The sequence below is a fragment of the Vitis vinifera genome, chromosome 17, assembly GCF_030704535.1.
Source record: "Vitis vinifera cultivar Pinot Noir 40024 chromosome 17, ASM3070453v1".
Classification (NCBI taxonomy): domain Eukaryota; kingdom Viridiplantae; phylum Streptophyta; class Magnoliopsida; order Vitales; family Vitaceae; genus Vitis; species Vitis vinifera.
In genome coordinates, this window is record NC_081821.1 from 9,349,926 (window position 1) to 9,369,932 (window position 20,007).

At 35.4% G+C, this 20,007-nt stretch overlaps 1 protein-coding gene across 7 annotated transcripts; it reads left to right on the top strand.

Annotated features, from left to right (window-relative positions):
* The first annotated feature begins 561 nt into the window (after window positions 1-561).
* LOC100250088 (ubiquitin-conjugating enzyme E2-23 kDa) lies at window positions 562-19,961 on the top strand. 7 transcript variants are annotated; one of them, XM_019226473.2, is made up of 8 exons: window positions 562-760; window positions 7,613-7,718; window positions 7,819-7,889; window positions 10,530-10,609; window positions 18,034-18,148; window positions 18,476-18,528; window positions 18,760-18,888; window positions 19,531-19,961. In XM_019226473.2, the coding sequence occupies exons 3-8, from the start codon at window positions 7,846-7,848 to the stop codon at window positions 19,662-19,664; spliced, it is 555 nt and encodes a 184-aa protein (XP_019082018.1). In that variant the 5' UTR covers window positions 562-760; window positions 7,613-7,718; window positions 7,819-7,845; the 3' UTR covers window positions 19,665-19,961. The 7 variants fall into 7 exon arrangements, with proteins under 7 accessions (XP_019082018.1, XP_003634294.1, XP_010663198.1 ...); XM_003634246.4 differs by having other exon boundaries at window positions 564-760; window positions 7,613-7,690; XM_010664894.3 differs by having other exon boundaries at window positions 565-789; window positions 7,613-7,690.
* Window positions 19,962-20,007: the final 46 nt, after the last annotated feature.

Below are 20,007 nucleotides of genomic sequence, written 5' to 3' on the forward strand. Positions count from 1 at the left end.
TCCTATCCATCTCTTTATTACCTCAAAATCAAAGAGGATTTCAAATCCACCAAATTTCAACTAAAAAATCAATTATAAAAAATAAAAAATAATGTTAAAACATCTCCATTGAAACATCAAATATTATTATTTTAATATAAAATTTATTAAATAAAATTTACTTGTTAGGTAATCTAATTGGTCAAGATGAATATTGAGAACAGTGATTTCGCTAAATGACATATCGTCATAGATTTGAATCATATTATTGGTAATACTTTACATTTACCTCCTGATTGATGTAGGAGGATCAGCATATCGAGGTTTAGGTCTCCATAAAAAGTCTTAAGAACTTGGCATGAAAGTTTACTCATTTATAAATAAATAAATAGATAAAAAGAAAAAGAAAATTGTTAAACAAAATTTAAAATTGTGAGATTTTAAACTCATACAAAAGATAATTACTTCAAATAAGAGAAAATAAATTCAAAATATGTCGTGCCACGTAGCAATACTATCATTTCAACACGTACTCGTAAGAATGTCGACATTATCTCTACCCTATATATATTTCTCTGTGCTGAGATCGCCTTCTCATTTTCTTCTCCGCATTTTCTTCTCCTTTCTTTTTCTGTTTGGACATTGGGATTTCCCGATCGGACAAAAAACCAGGGTTTCTTTATAAGATAAAAACAAGTGAAGCATCGATCTAGGAAATTTGAGTGGCAATTGTGAGATTCCTAGGTTTCAATTGTTTCATTTTCTCGGCGGTCAAACCGGGGTGATTGTTTTATTTACTCGTTGATTTTGGTTTGCTTTCTCAAGCTGTAGACTCTGAAATGATTAAATTGATAAAGAAATGCTATGTTTTTTTTTGGAGTTTTTGAAATTGGATGGTGCTATGATGGATTTTGTATTGGTGCTTCCCCTTCTGTTTTGTTATGTAATGCGATAAGGAAATTGGTGGAAAAGGATAAGAGGACAGAAAAAATTGAAATTTTAGACTGTACAACTGATTGGGAATGGAATTGTTGTTGCAAGATTTCACATTTTTTTTTATCTCTTTTGTCGTCGATTGGATGCAATGTGCTGCTTTTTCTAACATATGATCGAGTACTCATTTGGTGCAATTGCTTTAACAGGAAGATAGAAGATAGTAGTTGTTGAATTTCTTCAATTTAAAATTATTTAGTTTGAATCGGTGTTCATATATTAATTGGGATTATATTTTGTACTTAGTGCCCTTCTCCGTTTCATTGGAAAATTTAGCATTGAATAAATTTTCTTCCAATTTTATGTGACATTTGAGATTTTGACTGCAATCTCCTATCATCCGAAACTTACAAATTGAATAGCTGTTGGTGAAATCATAGTATTATTTACTTCTGCAATATGGTATGGGAAAAGGTAGATACAATATGAATTGTTGTATTTATATACATGCCAATTTTTACCCAAATCTACAAAGCTATGATTGTAGTGGGTTTTATGCCCATGTAGTATTCATAATTTAATTTTGCTTAAGTAATAGGTGAATGAAAAATCAGGTCTAATGTAGATCCAAATTCTTTTGTGGAAACTTTCAGCAGGAATAAGAAAAGGTGTTTTATCACATCATTTATGGTTAAGTAAACGATATTTCCTGTTAGGATTTAGGATATGATTCCTTTGTAGAAAACAAAAAAAGCACCCCCTACATGTTTAGGGAAATAAGTGTTTTGGCTTAACAAGTTTTTTGATGGGAGCACATCTTACTTTAAAAGTGAAGTACTTTTAGTTGAGTCATTGCAGTGAGGCTAACAAAAACCATCAAAATAAAAGTTTACTCTTACCATTGCTATTATATGTACCATGTTGTGGCCTTACTCTATCTCAATTCTCATTGCTCCCTACACTTCTTCCGGGATTCACTTTATCTCATGTGGTGATATTGAAGTTTTTCTTTGAGTTGTTAGTTTTCCTATACTTAAGTGGTGACCACTTGAGAATGGTACTATGTTAGTTCAATCATTACCATGGGTCATAAATTCACAAATCCTGTAGTTATCATGGAAATATGTGGTAAAGTTAATTGGGATCATATATACATGTTTTGCAACAAAAAAAAGTTTTTTGTGTCATTATTTGTAAATTTTGTCATATAGGTTTAGATAAAAAATTTCATTTGTTTTTTTTCTTTAACTTCAGGTGCTTTATGAGAATGACTTTTTGATTCTCATTACTACAGTATACATAGGATCTACAATCATATTTATAGATACAATGGTTTAAATCTATTTAAGGGAATAAAATATCCTAATTTCCATCATTGAATCTCCCAATTTTTAGTAGCGAATCTGAACAATCTTTCCACACTCCCCCTCAAGCTGGCTTGAAAATGTCTTTCATACTTAGCTTACAAGTTATGCTATCGAGCTGCCCCTTGTGTAGTCCCTTGGTAAAAACATCTGCAAATTGCTTGATTGTAGGGATATAAAGCATGCAAATCAGTCCACCATCTAACTTCTCTTTGATAAAGTGTTGGTCAACTTCTATGTGCTTGGTTCTATGATGTTGGAATGGATTATGTGTTATATTGATCCTTGGTTTATTGTCACAATAGAGCTTCATAGGCTGAGGTCTTCAAGTAAATTTTTTCGCCATAAAAGTTCACAAATCCCATGAGCTACTGCTCTAAATTCAGCCTCTGCACTGCTTCTAGCTACCATGATTTGCTTCTTGCTTCTCCAAGTCACTTGGTTGCCTCTAATAAATGTATAGTAGCTTGATGTGGACCGTCGATCTGTCATGCTTCTTGCCCAATCAGCATCGATGTGAGCTTCGATTCGTTAGTAGCCATGATTCTCAAATGGTAAATCCACTCCTGGTTTCCCTTTTAAATACTTGAGAATTCGATCGATTCCTTTAAAATGTTCTTCCCCTGGTGAGTGCATAAGTTGACTCACAGCACTTACAGCAAACGCTATGTTCGATTGAGTATGAGCTAGATAAATGAATCTCCTAACTAACCTTTGAAACTGTTCCTGATTCACCACCTTATTTGCACTTGCTAGTTGTAGCCTAAAATTGGGCTCCATTAGGGGTTTCCACTGGTTTGCAACCAAGTAAATTGGTCTCTTCAAGTAAGTCAAGTACAAACTTTCTTTGTGTCACAAATATTCCCTTCTTAGACCTTGCAAACTCCATGCCAAGGTCTTTTACTTCTAATTCTCTTGCATGGAACTTCTTCAAGACCTTTAGTTCCCCTTCATCATCACCGGTAAAGATAATATCATCCACATATACAATGAGTATGACTATCTTACCCGTTGTTGAGTGCTTGTGGAACAACGTATGATCAGCTTGACTTTGTCAATATACACCTTTTGATAGCCTTGGTGAATTGATCAAACCAAACTCTAGTGATTGTTTTAGTCTATAGAGAGAGTTCTTGAACTTAAATACTTTTCCAGCTCCAAGCACGCTTCCTAAACACGATGGTAGGTCCATGAAAACCTGCTCCTCTAGCTCTCCATTTAGAAAAACAGTCTTCACATTGAGTTGATGCATCAACCATCTCAAATTTGTAATAAGAGATAGTAGTACTTGAATTGAATTAATCTTTGCAATAGGGGCAAAGGTTTCTTGGGAGTCAATTCAATTGCCCTCCACTTACCCTCCACTTACTTGGGGATGTCGTTGGGTGCTCCCTTCAAGTTTGTGGTAGCTTGGGATGAAGTGGAGGAGAGATTCCCTAAGATATTGGCTATGTGGAAATGTCAATATATTTATAAGGGAGGAAGAATTACCTTGATTAGAAGCACATTGTCTAACTTGCCTATTTATTTCATGTCTATTCTACAATTGCCAAGAGAGGTCAGATTAAGGATGAAGCAGATTCAAAGAGGTTTCCTGTGGGGAGGTGAGGCCTTAGGACAGAGAGCTTACTTAGTAAGATGGGCAACAGTGTGTCTTAAGAGCCTTTTTGTGCTCAATAAGGCCCTCCTTTGCACATAGAGTTGGCGGTTTGCGAATGAGAGAGGGGTTTTATGGAACCAAGTAATTAGGGGGAAATATGGGGAGGAAAAAGGAGGGTGGTGTTCTTGGGATGTTAGAGAAGGGTATGGTGTAGGGTTGTGGAAAGCAATTAGGAAGCTTGGGCACATCGTTAGCAGTAGACTCCTTTGTGGTGGGGAATGACCAAAGGGTGAGTTTTTGGAAGGATATTTGGTGTGGGGCTACACCTTTATGTGCTTCTTTCCCTTCCTTATTTGCCTTAGTTGATCCCAAAGAAGCTTGAGTGAAGGATGTTTGGACCAGGACAGTAGAGGGGAAGGTCTTCTAATACGCTTGTGTGGTCAGAAGGTGATCGTGGAAAAGGTGGATAGGGTGCAGTGAATGGAAAGAAATGATGGAATTTTCTTGACAAAGTCGCTTTACAAGGCCTTAGAGACAAACGCTTTAGTTTTGTTTCCAATGAAGATCATTTGGAAATCATGTGTACATCCAAAAGTAAGTTTCTTTGCATAGGAAGCATCATAAGGCAAAGTTTTAACCTTGGACCAAGTTAAAAAGAGGGGATGGGCCTTAGCAAATAGATGCTATTTTTGTCAAGCGGATGAGGAATTCATTGACCACCTCCTTCTCTGTTGTGAAAATACAAGGACATTGTGGGAGATGCATTTCACTCTTTTTGGGGTGTCTTTGGTGTTTCCTTTTCGGTTAGGGAAACCCTCTTGGGTTGGAATGGATTCTTTGTGGGGAAAAAACGCAAGATAGTTTGGAGAGCGGGTCCTCTTTGCATTTTTTGAACAGTTTGGAAGACAAGGAATAAAATCGCTTTTGAAGATGTGTGGACATCCAATGGCTAAAAACTTCTTTTTTTAACTCACTTTGATCGGAGACTAAATTGTCTACAAAAGATGGTCCATCAACCTTTTTTAAGTTCATTGATTAGGTGGGTTCCCATTGAGGGAGGGGTTGTTTTTTGTATATCTTTGTAGACGGTTTTTTTTTGTTTCAGATGTTAGGGAGTGAGTGTTTCCCTTTCTGTTCTGTACATCTTGAGTCGCTATTTTAGCACCTCTTCACAATACAATACTTTTTCTTATCAAAAAAATAATTTTGGGTGAATCCTTTGGCTGCAAGCCTTGCCTTGTACCTATGAATGCTTCCATTTGCCTGGTATTTAATCGTGAACACCTGCTTACAACCCACAATCCTTTTATCTTTTGACGATTTAATAATTTCCCTGAGTATCATTCTTCTTAATAGCATTCATCTCTTCCATGATTGTTGTCCTCCATTTAGTGTGACTTAAGGCTTCCTGTATAGTTTTAGGCAATGCAACATTAGAGAGAGTAAACGTAAAGGTTCTATAGTTCTGAGAAAGTCTATGGAATGAGACATACTTTGCAATAGGATGCATAGTGTAGGAACGTGCGCCCTTTCTAAGTGCAATGGGAACATTAAAGTCATGTGAAGCACCCTCTAAACTACTAGATTTAGGAATTGAACACGGGTTTGGCAAAGAGATACTTGTTTCATCTAAAGGGCCATCATTTGGAGGAGTTTCTTGGCTTATGTTCGACTGTGACTCTCTATTTCGATTATTTTTACTTCAAGAGTAGGACACAACTTAGTTTGACTTTGTTTCTATGGTGGTTATGCTAGTGAATTAGAATCTATAATGTTTGGTCCATTGGGTAAAGGCTGGACAATGGATAAAGGCTCAATAAGTAACACTTCTAAATGGGATTTTTGTGGGTGACATGATAATGACATGGGTAAGGGTTCCATCACTTCCCAAAAAGGATCTTTTCTCTCAATACTCTCTCCTTGATGATGATTTTTGGTGAAATAAGGTTGGTTTTCGAAAAATGTCACATCCATAGTCATAACAAGTTTATTTGAAATAGGATTCTAACATTTGTACTATTTTTGTTTAGGAGAATACCCAACAAATACACACTTTTTTGATTGAGAATCAAGTTTAGAAGGGTTTTGTTTATGGATGTGGACAAATGCAGTGCAACCAAAGATTTTCAAAGGTAGAGAAGTAAAGATGCAAATATGTGGGAAGATGACCAGTAATCTATTTGGAGGAGTGCCAAATTTCAAGACTCTAGTGGGCATCCTATTGATTGAGTAAGATGCCATGGGAAAAGCCTCACCCCACAAGTATTTTGGAAAACCCATATAGCGAACATTATAGACATAGCCACCTCAAGTAAATGATGGTTTTTCTCTCAACTATATTATTTTCAAAGCATGTGGATTGGTGGGTAATGCCTTTTTCTTTAATGTATCTACCAAGAATAGAGTTGAAATATTCCTCTCTATTGTTAGTTCTAGAGACTTGTATTCAAGTGTGGAACTAGGTTTTAATCATGAAATAGAAGTCTTTAAACATTTCCTCGGCATCAAATTTTTTTTTTTAAGAGATACACCCAATAGACTCTAGTATGACCATCAATGAATGTAATTAATCACTTGGTTTCGCTTATATTTGTGACTCAAGAAGGTCCCATATATAATTGTGAATTTGGTAAAATGGTTTGGATTCTTGATAAGGATGAGGCGAAAAATGAACATGGTGATATTTAGATAACTGGCAAACTTCACATTGAAATATCAAAGGATTCAAATTTTTTAATAGAATTGGACATAATTGTTTCAAATAAGAAAAGTTAGGATGACCTAACCTGTTGTGTTATACCATTATTTCATCTTTAACAAGAATAAAAATCACACTACTACTCGCAGCTTGAGCTTTTCCACCTTTGAGGAAGTTGTTATCAAAATAATAGAGTACATTAGCCTTCCTAGCATTACCAATCATCCTCCTTGAATGTTGGTCGTGGAATTCACAATTAGAGTCACAAAATTTTGCAAAACAGTTAGAATTTTTGGCTATTTTGCTAACTGACAAAAGATTGTAAGAAAGATTAGGAACATGGAGAACACATTTGAGAAATAGATTTTCTGAAATAAATATAGAACCTTTCCCTGCAACCAGAGACAAGCTACCATCCGCAATTCTAATTTTTAAGTGACCATAACATGGAGAATAAGTGGTAAATACATAGGATATCTTCAACTTCAGGTGGTTTCTTTATGATATTTGAACACAAAGACAAATTGAGAATGAATTTTTTATTCTCATTACTACAATGTACATAGGATCTACAATCATATTTATAGACACAATGGTCTAAATCTATTTAAGGGAATAACCTATTTACAGGACATAATTAAAATTCAAATTCAAATTCAAAGAATAAAATATTCTAAAATATTCAAAGAATAAAATATTGTAAAATTTCTAAATATGGACAATACTTCGTAATTTTCAGCAGTGAATCTGAACCAGTCTTTCCACAATATCTTTATCATGTATGCTTCTAGTGTGGAAATCTATCTTACTTGAAAGTTTTAGAAGAGGGACATGCATTAGGTTTGTACAAAAAATCCATTACAGTTTAAAGCTGTTGAAGATTTTTAGATGTGACAATTTTCTATTCTTTTTATTACATGGCTTGCATAAGCTGAACTTCTGTTTGAAGTTGCAATGTTGTGCATGATCTTGTTATTCAATGTCTTGCTTTTCTGATATTGTTCTTTCCGACTGATATATGCAATAACCTGTTTCTAGTTTTGGACATTAAAAACTGAGGCTATCTACTTCACCATCTCGGATCATCACATAATCTTGTGGATCTCTTTGAGGACAGTATGTTGTTGTTTCTCTAATCCCATATGTTGGTTTCTTTTATGCTCAACCATTATATTTCTAATTTCACATGAAATTTAGGGGAATATAGTGTTCTGAAAATTTTGATTTCTTTGATGGATTTGTAGCTGGTTGGGAAAATTTTAAGGATAAAAATGTCTTCTCCAAGCAAGAGGAGAGAAATGGATGTCATGAAGTTGTAAGCTTCTTATTGCTGTTTATATCTCCACTTTAAGTCATTTTTCATTGTTGTTACTATTTTAGTTTCTTTTTACATGTTTGATGACATTTGGTTGGAAGGAAGTTTGGTGATAACTTTCAATTGTTTTGGACACTTGACTAGGCCCTAATGTGGGGAGGTTCAAATGGATTGCCTTAGTCTTAGGGCAATAGAAAATTAGTGGGGCAGAGATGCCTAAGTCAAGTGCCTCACTAGCTTTGGAGAAAAAAAGAAAAAAGGCTAGGAAGTGGTCATAAATTGTATACATATCGTCTTTTAGTTTCACTAAGTTAGTCTGTCTATGAGTTTTGTAAAAGGAGAACTTATGTCCAAGCACATCTCGTGTATTAAAGGAAGGACCATCACTCATGCATCTGTTTTTTCCCCTTAATTGGTTAGGGTTTTGGGCTCCAATGACCAAAGAGAAGGAGGTAGAGGATATGATGAACAAAGAGGAGAAGGGGGGAGGTGGAGAAGTCTCATCAGTCATTATCCTGTTGATATATATTTTTTATTTTTTGACATGGGTTTGGGTGGTGCAAGTACATGTCTAGGTGTCGAATCCTTTGCATCCTAAAATCTTAGGACATGAGAATTCAAGTGAAAATGATTTCAACTATGGTTGCAAGTCCTCGGATATGACATTAATGAAAAGTGAATTAACACTAAATACAAGTATAGTAAGATAATAATTCATTTGTAATGCTATACCATCAATTGCAATTGGAGAATATATTTATTATGTCTTTTATATTTTAATAAGATTTGATGGTACATGAGAAAAATATTTAAGACTAATATAATTTTGATTAGTTTAAAATTTTAAAATTTTATGTTGAGTTTGTAATACAAATTTTCTAACAAATTAAATATTAAAAAATATAATCCATATTTAATTTTCTTATTATATGAATTTTTTTTGACTTTTTTTGTATTAATTATTATAATTTATCTATAGATTTTTTTTAAGATATTAATTTTGATATTTGTCTGTAATGTTATATAATGTTAATTATTACATTTATTTTAAAATTTGAGAAAAAGATAAAGGAACTATTAATTATTATATTTATGTTAAAATTTTATCTAGTATAATTTTTAAAAATTAAGAAAGATAAAAAGAGAAATAAATGTATTTGAACCAATACAAACATAATTTTAAAAAAATTAAAAGAAATAATGCAGTTCAAACTTCTGGTATTAGTTAAAGATGAGATAATGTTATATTATTATCTAGCATAACTTTTAAAAAATTTAGAGAGAAAATATAATTTAAAAAAAATTAAAGAGATAATAATGCAGCTGTATCTCCATATCATCTGGCTACATCGTTTGACTTGGGTATTTCAATTGAAATGAAAGTGTCCGTGTATTATAACCTACTACCATGGAATGACCAAAAGCTTTTTTTCATATCTTTTTTCACAAGAGTTTCTGTTTTGCTCGTCTTTATGTTTTGTCTTTTTACCTCCTACATCACCGCCCTAACCCCTTACCACTTGAGCTAAGCCTCAAGCGTGCATGTTTCCTTACTTCTTTCACTTCTTTGGCAATGTAACTCTCATTTTCTTACTTCTGTCTTTGCCCCTTATTTACCATATTAACCCACATTCTTGTTCAATCAATTGTTATTTTCAGGAACACTTTCTCTTCATAGCCAATTCTATGGGGCTTAAATACCATTTATTTTATTGTGCAGTATATTCTATCTTTAGTTTCCAATTACTACAGACTTGTTTTGTTTTAAACAAGTGGATAGGGTGAAACTTTTACATGCATATTGAAATAATAATAATAATAATGGAGAGTTAAATATTGGCAGGAAGCCAAAAAATATATTTTTGATTAAACTACAGAAAAAAATATCATATGACATGGGACACATTACTTTGTATATTTGGAGTGAAGAGAAACTGGACAATATGAGCCTTTTAAGGAGGAACCACGAGTGAGGCAAGCATAAAAAGGGATCAAACACTCATATATTGGTCTTCTGGTTTTATCTAGTAGAGATAAGATTTAGTTTTTACATTATAGAGAGCTTTAAAGTGATGATTGAGGCAATCAGACAATATGTTTGGTCATGAAGCCTCAATGTTACCATGAATTTGGAGTTCTACTCTGAACTTTGATCATCAATCCACTCCTGCCGGGCAAAATGTGTTATGATTTTTGTTTTCTGAACCCTCAGACCTTGTGACCTCCATGTTATAGCATGACACTCCAACCAGGCTATGATGCATTTCAAATATTGAAATTGTTTAATTTTATATTTTTGCAAACTATTTTTATAAGTTACCACACTGCTTTACTATGAGTGTCTTGCACATTAGGTAATATGTAACCATTGTGCCTCATTTATAGTGCCTATTTGCATTTAAATATTCTGAAATTGCATTCCTCCATTTGGTTTGCTAAGAGATTTTTATGGCTCTTAGTGGCACTATCATATCAAACTTATATTACTTTGTGTATCATACTTTTTTCCCATTCTTATTTTTGCAGGATATTTAGTTCCTTTAATCTAGATTTTGAGACTTACTTTGAGATATTGAAGCTGCATCAGTTCAAAATTATCTTCCTTGTGGCTCATATTACCACTTTTGTTATGTTAATTAGGATGATGAGTGATTACAACGTGGAGACGATAAATGATGGACTCAATGAATTCAATGTGGAATTCCATGGACCAAAAGAAAGTACTGTCTTTACCCTTCCACTTCTCTAGCATATAGTTTTAGTGTCTTTTTTTCCTTATCTTTGTTTTTATTAAATACTAAAAGACAATAAAATTCATTAGATTCATCTTGTTAAGTACAATGAATGCAGCGAAGGATGAAATTTTTTTTCAAGATTTACAAAGAAACTGAAAAAGAGCATTTATGTCTATGCCAAAGCAAAGTAAACTAAATATCTTATGAAGAAAACCGAAATAATGTACAAGCTAAGAGAATTATGCATGTCAAGCAGGTACAAAATCCCTGAGTCACCAAGGATGCCAAGTGTCTAGGCCCTCACTTGGCTAAGTGATCTGTTTCTTAGTAACATGCAGAATCTGTAGTTTTAGGGCAGCTTTCCATTTGTTTTGATGGATACAATCTGTATTTGAGATTGTACATTTGCACATATGTGTCTGTTAATATATTTGCTTATCCAAGAGTTGGTGGAATGGTGAGGAATTTGGGATAGATTTATTTGAGGACATCGTTTCACTTTGGCTGATTGAGTTATATTGATTAAGAAATTTGAAATTTTCAAATTTTTACCTAGCATACCAACAAAAAAAGAAATGTTATGAACTTTTTTTTTTCATCTTTCTTTTGGGGGGTGGCCTTGGTTGATCTTTTGTTTTTTATTTTTCTTTTCTTTAGGCTTTGGATGTTAGTCCAGACCAAATTGAGAGCTATGGTTTTGAATCATATGGACCCAATAGATTGTTGGTTTTCCAAATCTTTAGGTTACCTTTGTCAAGTTGAGTTGGAAAGAGCACAAATAGCTTGTTCTTCCTTCCCCTTCCTTTTCCTGTGGTTCATCATGAAGAGTTTTCAGTTAATTTTCCCCTCGTCTTCCATTCATTATTGATAGAAATATTTTTTGTGGACAAGTTATTCTAGCTAATCACTTATTTCTCTTAGTCAAATTTATTAGGTCACATTTCCTGAATGCTTCAGGAAATCAAACGGTAGGTATAAATTATTCCTTTGCCTTTTTATCAAAATTTTCCCTTCGATTGGAGTGGGTGCATTTACTTCTTGTGCGATGTTCATATCCTTCAGTTTCTGGTTACATCTCAATATTTTCTGGGCCACTAGATTCATGACTATGATTTTCTACAACTTATTACATTAAATGTTAAACTGCTAGATTTAAGGAGAGCCACATTTTGGTTAGTTTTTATCTGTTGTCCTGTGGCTGTGCAGAGATTGTTTGGACCAGCTAGTATCTTCTGGGTCAACCCTCACCCCTCAAATTCATCACAGACACAAGAAACTCAGATGTTATTATAAATGTGCCAGATTTGAAATTGTTGGGTGGTTTGTGGTTGGTGTCAGCACATTTTCCAAATTTCTTTTGATCAGACATTTACCACATATTTGGAGCTATGGTTCTTGAATATCAGGGAAAACATATTCTATGAGAAGCCAAATTTTTATATCTGTTGTGTTTAATACTCCTACTTGTGGAATAATGTAATTAGGAAAGATTATAAGTATATAATTTTCTAATAAGGAGAGGATCAAGACAATCCCATAATGAAGGGGATTTGATAGAATTAGGTGAGGAAAATTTCTATTTTTTGTGTTAGGAGTATTTGTATAAATATGTGGGATGTACAAATTGAAATGGAGGAAGAAATTTATTTTCATTTACCTTCCGATTCTTCTTATTCTACATGGTATCAAAGCCTTAGGCTCTTAAATTTGGAAAGAATTTTTTTGGCCTTCATTGCTAAATTGAACATCATAGTTGGCCTTCATTGTCAACTTGACGGTTTCCTTCTCATTTGAGTCAACCTTCATTGTTGACCTTAAGGTTTCCCTCTCGTCTAAGTTATGCCATTGCTGCAAACACAATCTCGGTACTCGCACTGCAAACCCAGATCATGAACTCAACAACCGGAGACCTCAGTCGTTGTCCTCATGCCGTTGTCCTCACGCTAACACCCTTGTTCACAAAATCAAAATCATGCCCTCGACTTCGCACTAGTATAGATCTTCCTTCTTGCAAGCCTCACGCTCCTTGTGATCAAATTTAGTAGCACTCTTACTAGCCCTATCCACCTCGGCTTTGCTCGTCTTCTTCGGCATCATTGATCTCTCTCACAAGTTTTCTAAGGCTCTGCCAATGATGACAATCCTCCTTGCACTACTGGAAACAACAAAGGATAGCGTCTGCTATCATTCACCGTCGAGGAGATCATGCTGCCAGCCCTTGCCATCAGCTTTGTCTTTGCCTTGTGTTGCTGTCGGCGTTGCCGTTGTCGTTGCCCTAGGATCTAGTTGTTGCCATCAGCTTTGCCTCTACCCCACGACAACACCTCTGATTGCCAATGAGGGCTCTAATAGGAGTATTTAAAGTTTGGCTATTATACTAGTTAAGTGTTTAGATTAGGTTATTTAAGCCTTATAGTAAAATAACAAAATAATAATAACTAAACAAAAAACAAAAAAAAAAAAAAAAGAAGGAAAAAGAGATATGTTAAAGGTATTAGAAACCACTGCTCAATTTGAAAAAATGACAACTGGTTGCAATGGAGGGCAACCAAAGGATATTGGACAAGCACACTTGTCTTTTGTTCAACCAATTGAAGAAAGATCCTTGAAACAAGGCAAATTCAACCAGGAGGAGATTGAAAAACTAAGAACTTTGTTGAGAACTCTTGAGAAACCTTTGCGGACCTCATCACCGATACTTTCAGGTAAGTTTCCTATTTCCATTGGATTAAAAGCTTTAGATGTGGTTTGAGGCCGCTTCGGGAATGAGAATTAACTTGGATAAGAGTGAACTTATTCCAGTAGGGAGGGTTGTGGATATTGATGATCTTGCCTTGGACTTTGGATGTAAAGTGGGTAGTCTCCCGTCCACGTATTTGGGTCTTCCTTTGGGCGCTCCGTTTAAGTCAATGGCAATGTGGGATGGAGTGGAAGAGCGGTTCCGCAAAAGATTGACTATGTGGAAGAGACAATACTTATCCAAGGGAGGAAGAGCAACCTTGATCCGAAGTACTTTGTCAAACCTTCCCATTTACTATATGTCTGTTCTAAGTTTACCAAGTTCAGTTAGAAGAAGACTAGAACAAATCCAAAGGGATTTTCTTTGGGGTGGTGGCAGTTTGGAGCGTAAACCACATTTAGTAAGATGGAAGGTGGTGTGCTTAAGCAAGAAGAAAGGGGGTTTAGGGATCAAATGCCTTTCCAATCTCAATAAGGCACTCCTTTCTAAATGGAATTGGCGTTTTGCAAACGAGAGAGAGGCTTTGTGGAATCAAGTGATTAGAGGGAAGTATGGGGAAGATAGAGGGGGTTGGCGCACGCGGGAAGTGAGGGAGGCGCATGGCATGGGGCTCTGGAAAGGGATAAGGATGGACTGGGATTTGGTGGGTGCGCGGATATCTTTTAGTGTTGGCAATGGGAGGAGGGTGAGCTTTTGGAGGGATAGATGGTGTGGGGATGCCCCTCTGTGCGATTCGTTTCCTTCCATTTATGCCTTATCGATTGAAAAGGAAGCTTGGGTGGCGGATGTTTGGGATCCCTTGGTGCAAGGGGGTAGGGGGGGTTGGAACCCTTGTTTTTCAAGAGCTCTAAACGATTGGGAGGTGGAGGAGGCGGAATTATTTTTGGGGTGTCTTCACGGGAAGAGAGTCATTGGAGATGTAGATGATAAGGTAGTTTGGACTGAAACAAAGAGTGGCATTTTCTCGGCTAAGTCTCTATACCTTGCTCTAGAAGCGGACTGCCCTAGTTGTTTCCCATCTAGCTGCATTTGGAAGGTGTGGGTACAACCCAAAATCAACTTTTTTGCGTGGGAGGCCGCATGGGGTAAGGCGCTTACCCTAGATCTTGTTCAGAGAAGAGGATGGTCATTGGCTAATAGATGTTACATGTGTATGGAAAAGGAGGAGACCATAGATCATCTGCTTCTCCACTACTCCAAAACAAGGGTCTTATGGGAGTTGCTTTTTTCTTTGTTTGGGGTGTCTTGGGTGATGCCGTGTTCAGTTAGAGAGACTTTGCTTAGTTGGCAGACTTCTTCTGTGGGCAAGAAACACAGGAAAGTGTGGAAGGCGGCGCCCTTGCATATTTTTTGGACGGTTTGGAAGGCGAGAAATCGTTTAGCCTTCAAGGATGATGATATATTAATACAGTGGTTGAAATATTCCTTTTTATGCTCGCTTTGGTCTGAGGCAAAGCTGTTTATAGTAGAATGCCCTCAAACTTTGGTGAATTTTATAGATTGGGTGAGATCATTGTAAGGTTTTGGGCCTTTTGGTTGGTGGGTCTCTTATATGTTTTTGGTCTCTTTTGGTGGCGGGTGTATAGGTTTGTATACCTTCCATAGGCTGTATACCTTGAGTCGCTCTTTTGGCGTCTCTTTATAAATGAATTTTCTTTACTTATCAAAAAAAGCCTTAGATGAAACCTTTGTTAATTCATGGGTTATAGATTCAGATATCATAGATCATATGACTCATTCGACACACCAATTTCACAATTATAACCCTTGTCCAAGCATTAGGAAAATAACCACAACTGATGGTTCATTAACCACCATTGTAGGTGTAGGAGATCTCCACATTAGTTCTACACTCACATTTAGAAAAGTGTTTCATGTTCCAAAGATATCTACTAATCTTGTCTCTATACAAAAGGTTACAAAAGATATGGGTTGTAATGTGATTTTTTACCATGCTCACTATGTATTTCAAGACTAGAATTTAAGGAAGATAACTAGACTTGCTAAGGAACGGAATGGGCTATACTACCTTGAGACACCAAGCAAATCAGAGGTGTTGTGAGTGTAGAACTAATGTGGATATCTTTATGCATATTCACAGTCCAAAAAAGGGAAAATTGGACCCAGGAGTAGTCAAATATGTTTTTGTGGGATATTCGTAAACTGAAAAGGGATATAAGTGTTACCATCCACCATCCAAATTTTATTTTTTTTGTCTCAACTGATGTTACTTTCAATGAAAGTGAGTATTATTTTCCCACTTCTTATATTTAGGAAGAGAATTCCATCGAGAAGACAAGGATCAAGACTTCTGTTTTAGTGATGCCTTTCTCATCGACCTTACTGACCTTCCTAAAGCGTCCGATCCAATATCTATACCATCCTTTGAACCCGAGTCATCCATTGAGCTTGCTCTTGAGAATCAAATGATTGGCAAAGCGTACTCAAGGAAGAAAGCTACAGTTCCTCGACTTATACGAGTCCAGAAATCTAAACCAACTTTTAGAAATGAGGTAACAATCTTTCATCCTCCCTTACAAATTAAGTTAGAACTTCAGTCTGAAAAACCCATAGACTAAAACCTCCCTATTGCCATCAGGAAGGGAATGAGAGAATGTACTAAACATCCTTTGTATCCACGTTCCCATATTGTATCATTCAAAAGGTTGTCTCCTCCCATAAGAGTTTTCTTACAAGTTTGAAAAATATTTATATTCTTACCGCTCTGTCTGAGACTTTATTTAATGAAAATTGGAGACAAGTCATGAATGTAGAAATGGAGGCCTTGGAGAAAAATTAAACTTGGGAGTTGGTAGATTTGCGTGCAAGAAAAAGACCAGTGAGACATAAGTGGGTCTATACTATTAAGTATAGAGCAGATGAGACATTAGAGAGGTGCAAGACAAGATTGGTGGCTAAAGGATATAGAGATTGGTGGTTAAAGGATATACTCATACATATGGCGTGGATTATCTGAAGACATTTGCCCCAATTGTCAAGATGAACACAGTTATAGTTTTGTTATCATTGGCAGCAAATTATAACTGGTATCTACAATAGTTCAATGTCAAAAAGGCATTTCTGAATGGAGATATGGAAAAAGAGATTTATATGGAAGTCCTTGTTGGATTTGGAAGTGATCTAGCCACTAAAAAGCTGTGTTAATTGAAGAAAGCTCTATACAGGCTGAAATAGTTTTCAAAGGTCTGGTTTGAAAGGTTTGCTAAAATAATGAAAAACATGGGATAGAGACAAAGTCAAGGAAATCATATGTTGTTCATCAAACATTCAGATTCAAGGGGAGTTATAGCTCTTCTAGTATATGTGGACAACATCATTGTGACAAGAAATGATGAAAAAGAGAGATAGACTTTGAGGCAATGCTTGACTAAGGAGTTTGAGATTAAAGAGTTAGGAAAGTTGAGATGCTTCTTAGGAATTGAAGTTGCACATTCTAAGTAGGGAATCTTAATTTCTCGATAGAATTATGTAACGGATCTTCTCAAGGAAATAGGGAAGTTGACATGTAAACCAACAAGTACACCAATAGATTCTAATCATAAGCTTAGAGAGGCTAAGGAAGATGTTATAGTAGATAGAGAGATGTATCAACATCTAGTAGAAAGACTCATTTATTTTTCTTACACAAGACCTAATGTGGTATATGCTATGAGTGTGATTAACTAGTTCACGCACAATCCAAAAGAGGTTCATCTGCAAGCTGCTAATTAAGTGCTACAGTACCATAAGGGGTCTCCAAGAAAAGGCATTCTATTTAAACAAAACTCAGGACTAGTACTTAAAGCATACACAGATGCAGGTTATGTTAGATCTGTTGTTGACAAAAGATCAACAATTGGGTATTGCACCTTTCTTGGTGGGAATCTAGTAACATGGAAAAGTAAGAAATAGAGTTTGGTGGCGAGGTCTAGTGCAAAAACAGAATTCCATGCAATGGCTCAAGGAGTTTGTGAACTCCTATGGTTAAAGATTACTTTGGAAGATTTGAAGATTAAATGGGATGGCCCAATGAGACTTTACTATGATAATAAACCTGAAATTAGTATTGCACATGATCCAGTGCAACATGATCAAACAAAGCACATAGAGATAGACAAACATTTTATTAAGGAGAAACTAGATAGTGAGTTGATTTGTACTCCTTATGTATCTACGGGTTGCCAACTTGCAAATATTCTTACCAAAGGTTTAAGTAGTATAGAGTTTCAAGCAAGTGTATCCAAACTGGGAATGGAAAACATCTATTCACCAGCTTGAGGAGGAGTGTGGAAAAATGTAAGTAGGAAAGATTATAGCTGTATATTTTTTGTAATTAAGGCGAGGATTAGGACAATCCTGTAATCAAGGGGATTTGATAGAATTGGTAGGGAAGTTTCTATTATTGTGTTAGGAGTATTTGTATAAATATGTGGGATGTACAGATTAAAATGGAGGAAGAAATTTATTCCATTTACCTTCCAATTCTTCTTATTTTACACTACTTTATTTATTTTTTTATACTTGGCATTTGATATATGACTGAGAAAACCTTGTAGGAAATTTGAATTTCTATGACAGCACTTTTCTTTTCAGAAAGGCCACTTGGCTGTTTAAGGTTATATTCTTTTGTATTTGATATTTAACTGTGATCTGGCTGTGATGGCTGCAGGCCTCTATGAGGGTGGGGTGTGGAAAATTCGTGTTGAACTCCCAGATGCTTATCCTTACAAGTCTCCTTCTATTGGGTTTGTCAACAAGATTTTCCATCCAAATGTTGATGAGTTGTGAGCATTCTTGCACCCTTAGAAAGCAGATTCATCTCTGATTTCAGTATACTAAAATTTTCTGCTTTTGGAACTCCAAGCCATGGAGAATTAATTTCCAGAAATTGATCCCCAAAAAATTGAACTTTTACTTTGTTTTGTTCTTCAAAATATTGTAATTGGCTCTCTCAGAGAATATTTTTTGTTTGTGATGAGAGTATATAATTGGTTTATTGAAATCTCTTTACGCTGTCAGATTTGACGACTTTGTTTCCATTTTTAATTTTTTTTTTGAAGTAGTTGGCAAGTCCCAGCTAAACTGGTTGCATATTTTTTTATGAACTGCAGGTCAGGTTCTGTATGCTTGGATGTCATTAACCAATCATGGAGTCCAATGTTTGGTCAGTATTGCTTGTTAGTCCTCCATAAAAATTTTGAGTATCATATGATTGCAAAATATGTGCACATGTCTTCTTATATTTCCATGTCTTCATGTTCACTTATGCACAATTACAGTCTCAGATCTTTTAATCTGAGTCAGCCAAGACTTCTTTTTTTTTAATATTTTTTTTGTTTTATATCTTTCAGTTTCTGGGCATTATTTATCTAATTATGTTTCCTGCTTGTCACAGATCTTTTAAACGTCTTTGAAGTCTTTCTTCCACAGCTCTTGCTTTATCCAAATGCTTCAGACCCACTTAATGGTGATGCAGCATCAATGATGATGAAGAACAAAGATCAATATGAGAAAAAAGTAAAAGGTAAAAGTTTTTCACACATATAAATATGGATGCATCTAGGAGAGTATAACAACTTGAATTAGAACTTCACCGAAACTTTCCATTTGATTGGAAGTCTATCAGCACATCACTGCTCTTACAGTACTTGGACAAACTGTTTAGCAGGGGACCCATATAACATATAAATATGGAGTACTTTTGATTGGCAAGATAATTTGGGCCAAGTCTTCATACAAAATCCAATAATTTTGAAACCAAAAGTCTTTTGGGCAAGGCTAATTGGAGACGGGTCCACAAATGAACTTGAGGTGTTTAACAGTTACTGTGCTCAGGGATCCATGCCCTGCTAAAGGCTCAGATATGAGATGCTTCCCTAGAATTTTAGTTGACCAAACCAGCTCTGCTATGAAATTATTTGCACTAGAAGTGGATAGCATCTACTTCCTTTTCTTGTTAGTAGGAGCATCTACTTCAGAGGAGCTTTAATATTTTAAAATTTTGGTTATTATTGTATGTTATTGAAACCCATTCTTCCATGAGATTGTTTCTCACAATACCCTTAGGCCTTAAAGTCTGAAAGAAGTAGGGAACATGTGTGGATACTGAGCAAGTTTGGGTTAAGGATACTGAATTTAAGTTTTGCCATTTTATGTGTGGAAACAGAGTACTGCGAGCGATATGCAAAGAAGGAGAACATTACCAATGAAAGACTTGAAGAGGACAGTGAAGATGAGGACTTCAGTGATGGAAAAAGCGCATCAAGCGACGAAGATATTGCCGGACATGCAGATCCATGAGAACATTCTTGGGGGATTTGTCATCTTGGCACAAATACCCCACATGAACACCTGTTTGTCCTTCCCATGATTGTATTACAATTTACAATTTCTCATTTGCCTGTAAAATCACAACTGTTTAAGAATTATGCCCTGGTATACTTGGTACAGGGGATCAAATGAAAATTTGAAAGAACAGGAAAATCCATAAGTAATTTCAGTGATAAGTAAAATCAATTACTTGTAGTTTTACCTACATGTAAAACTGTAAGAAATTAATGACTAAATTCAGTAATATATGTTGTCTTGTATTTCTAATTTTTCAAATTTTATTTAATCTCCTCTAAGCTTGTTTTTCATTTTC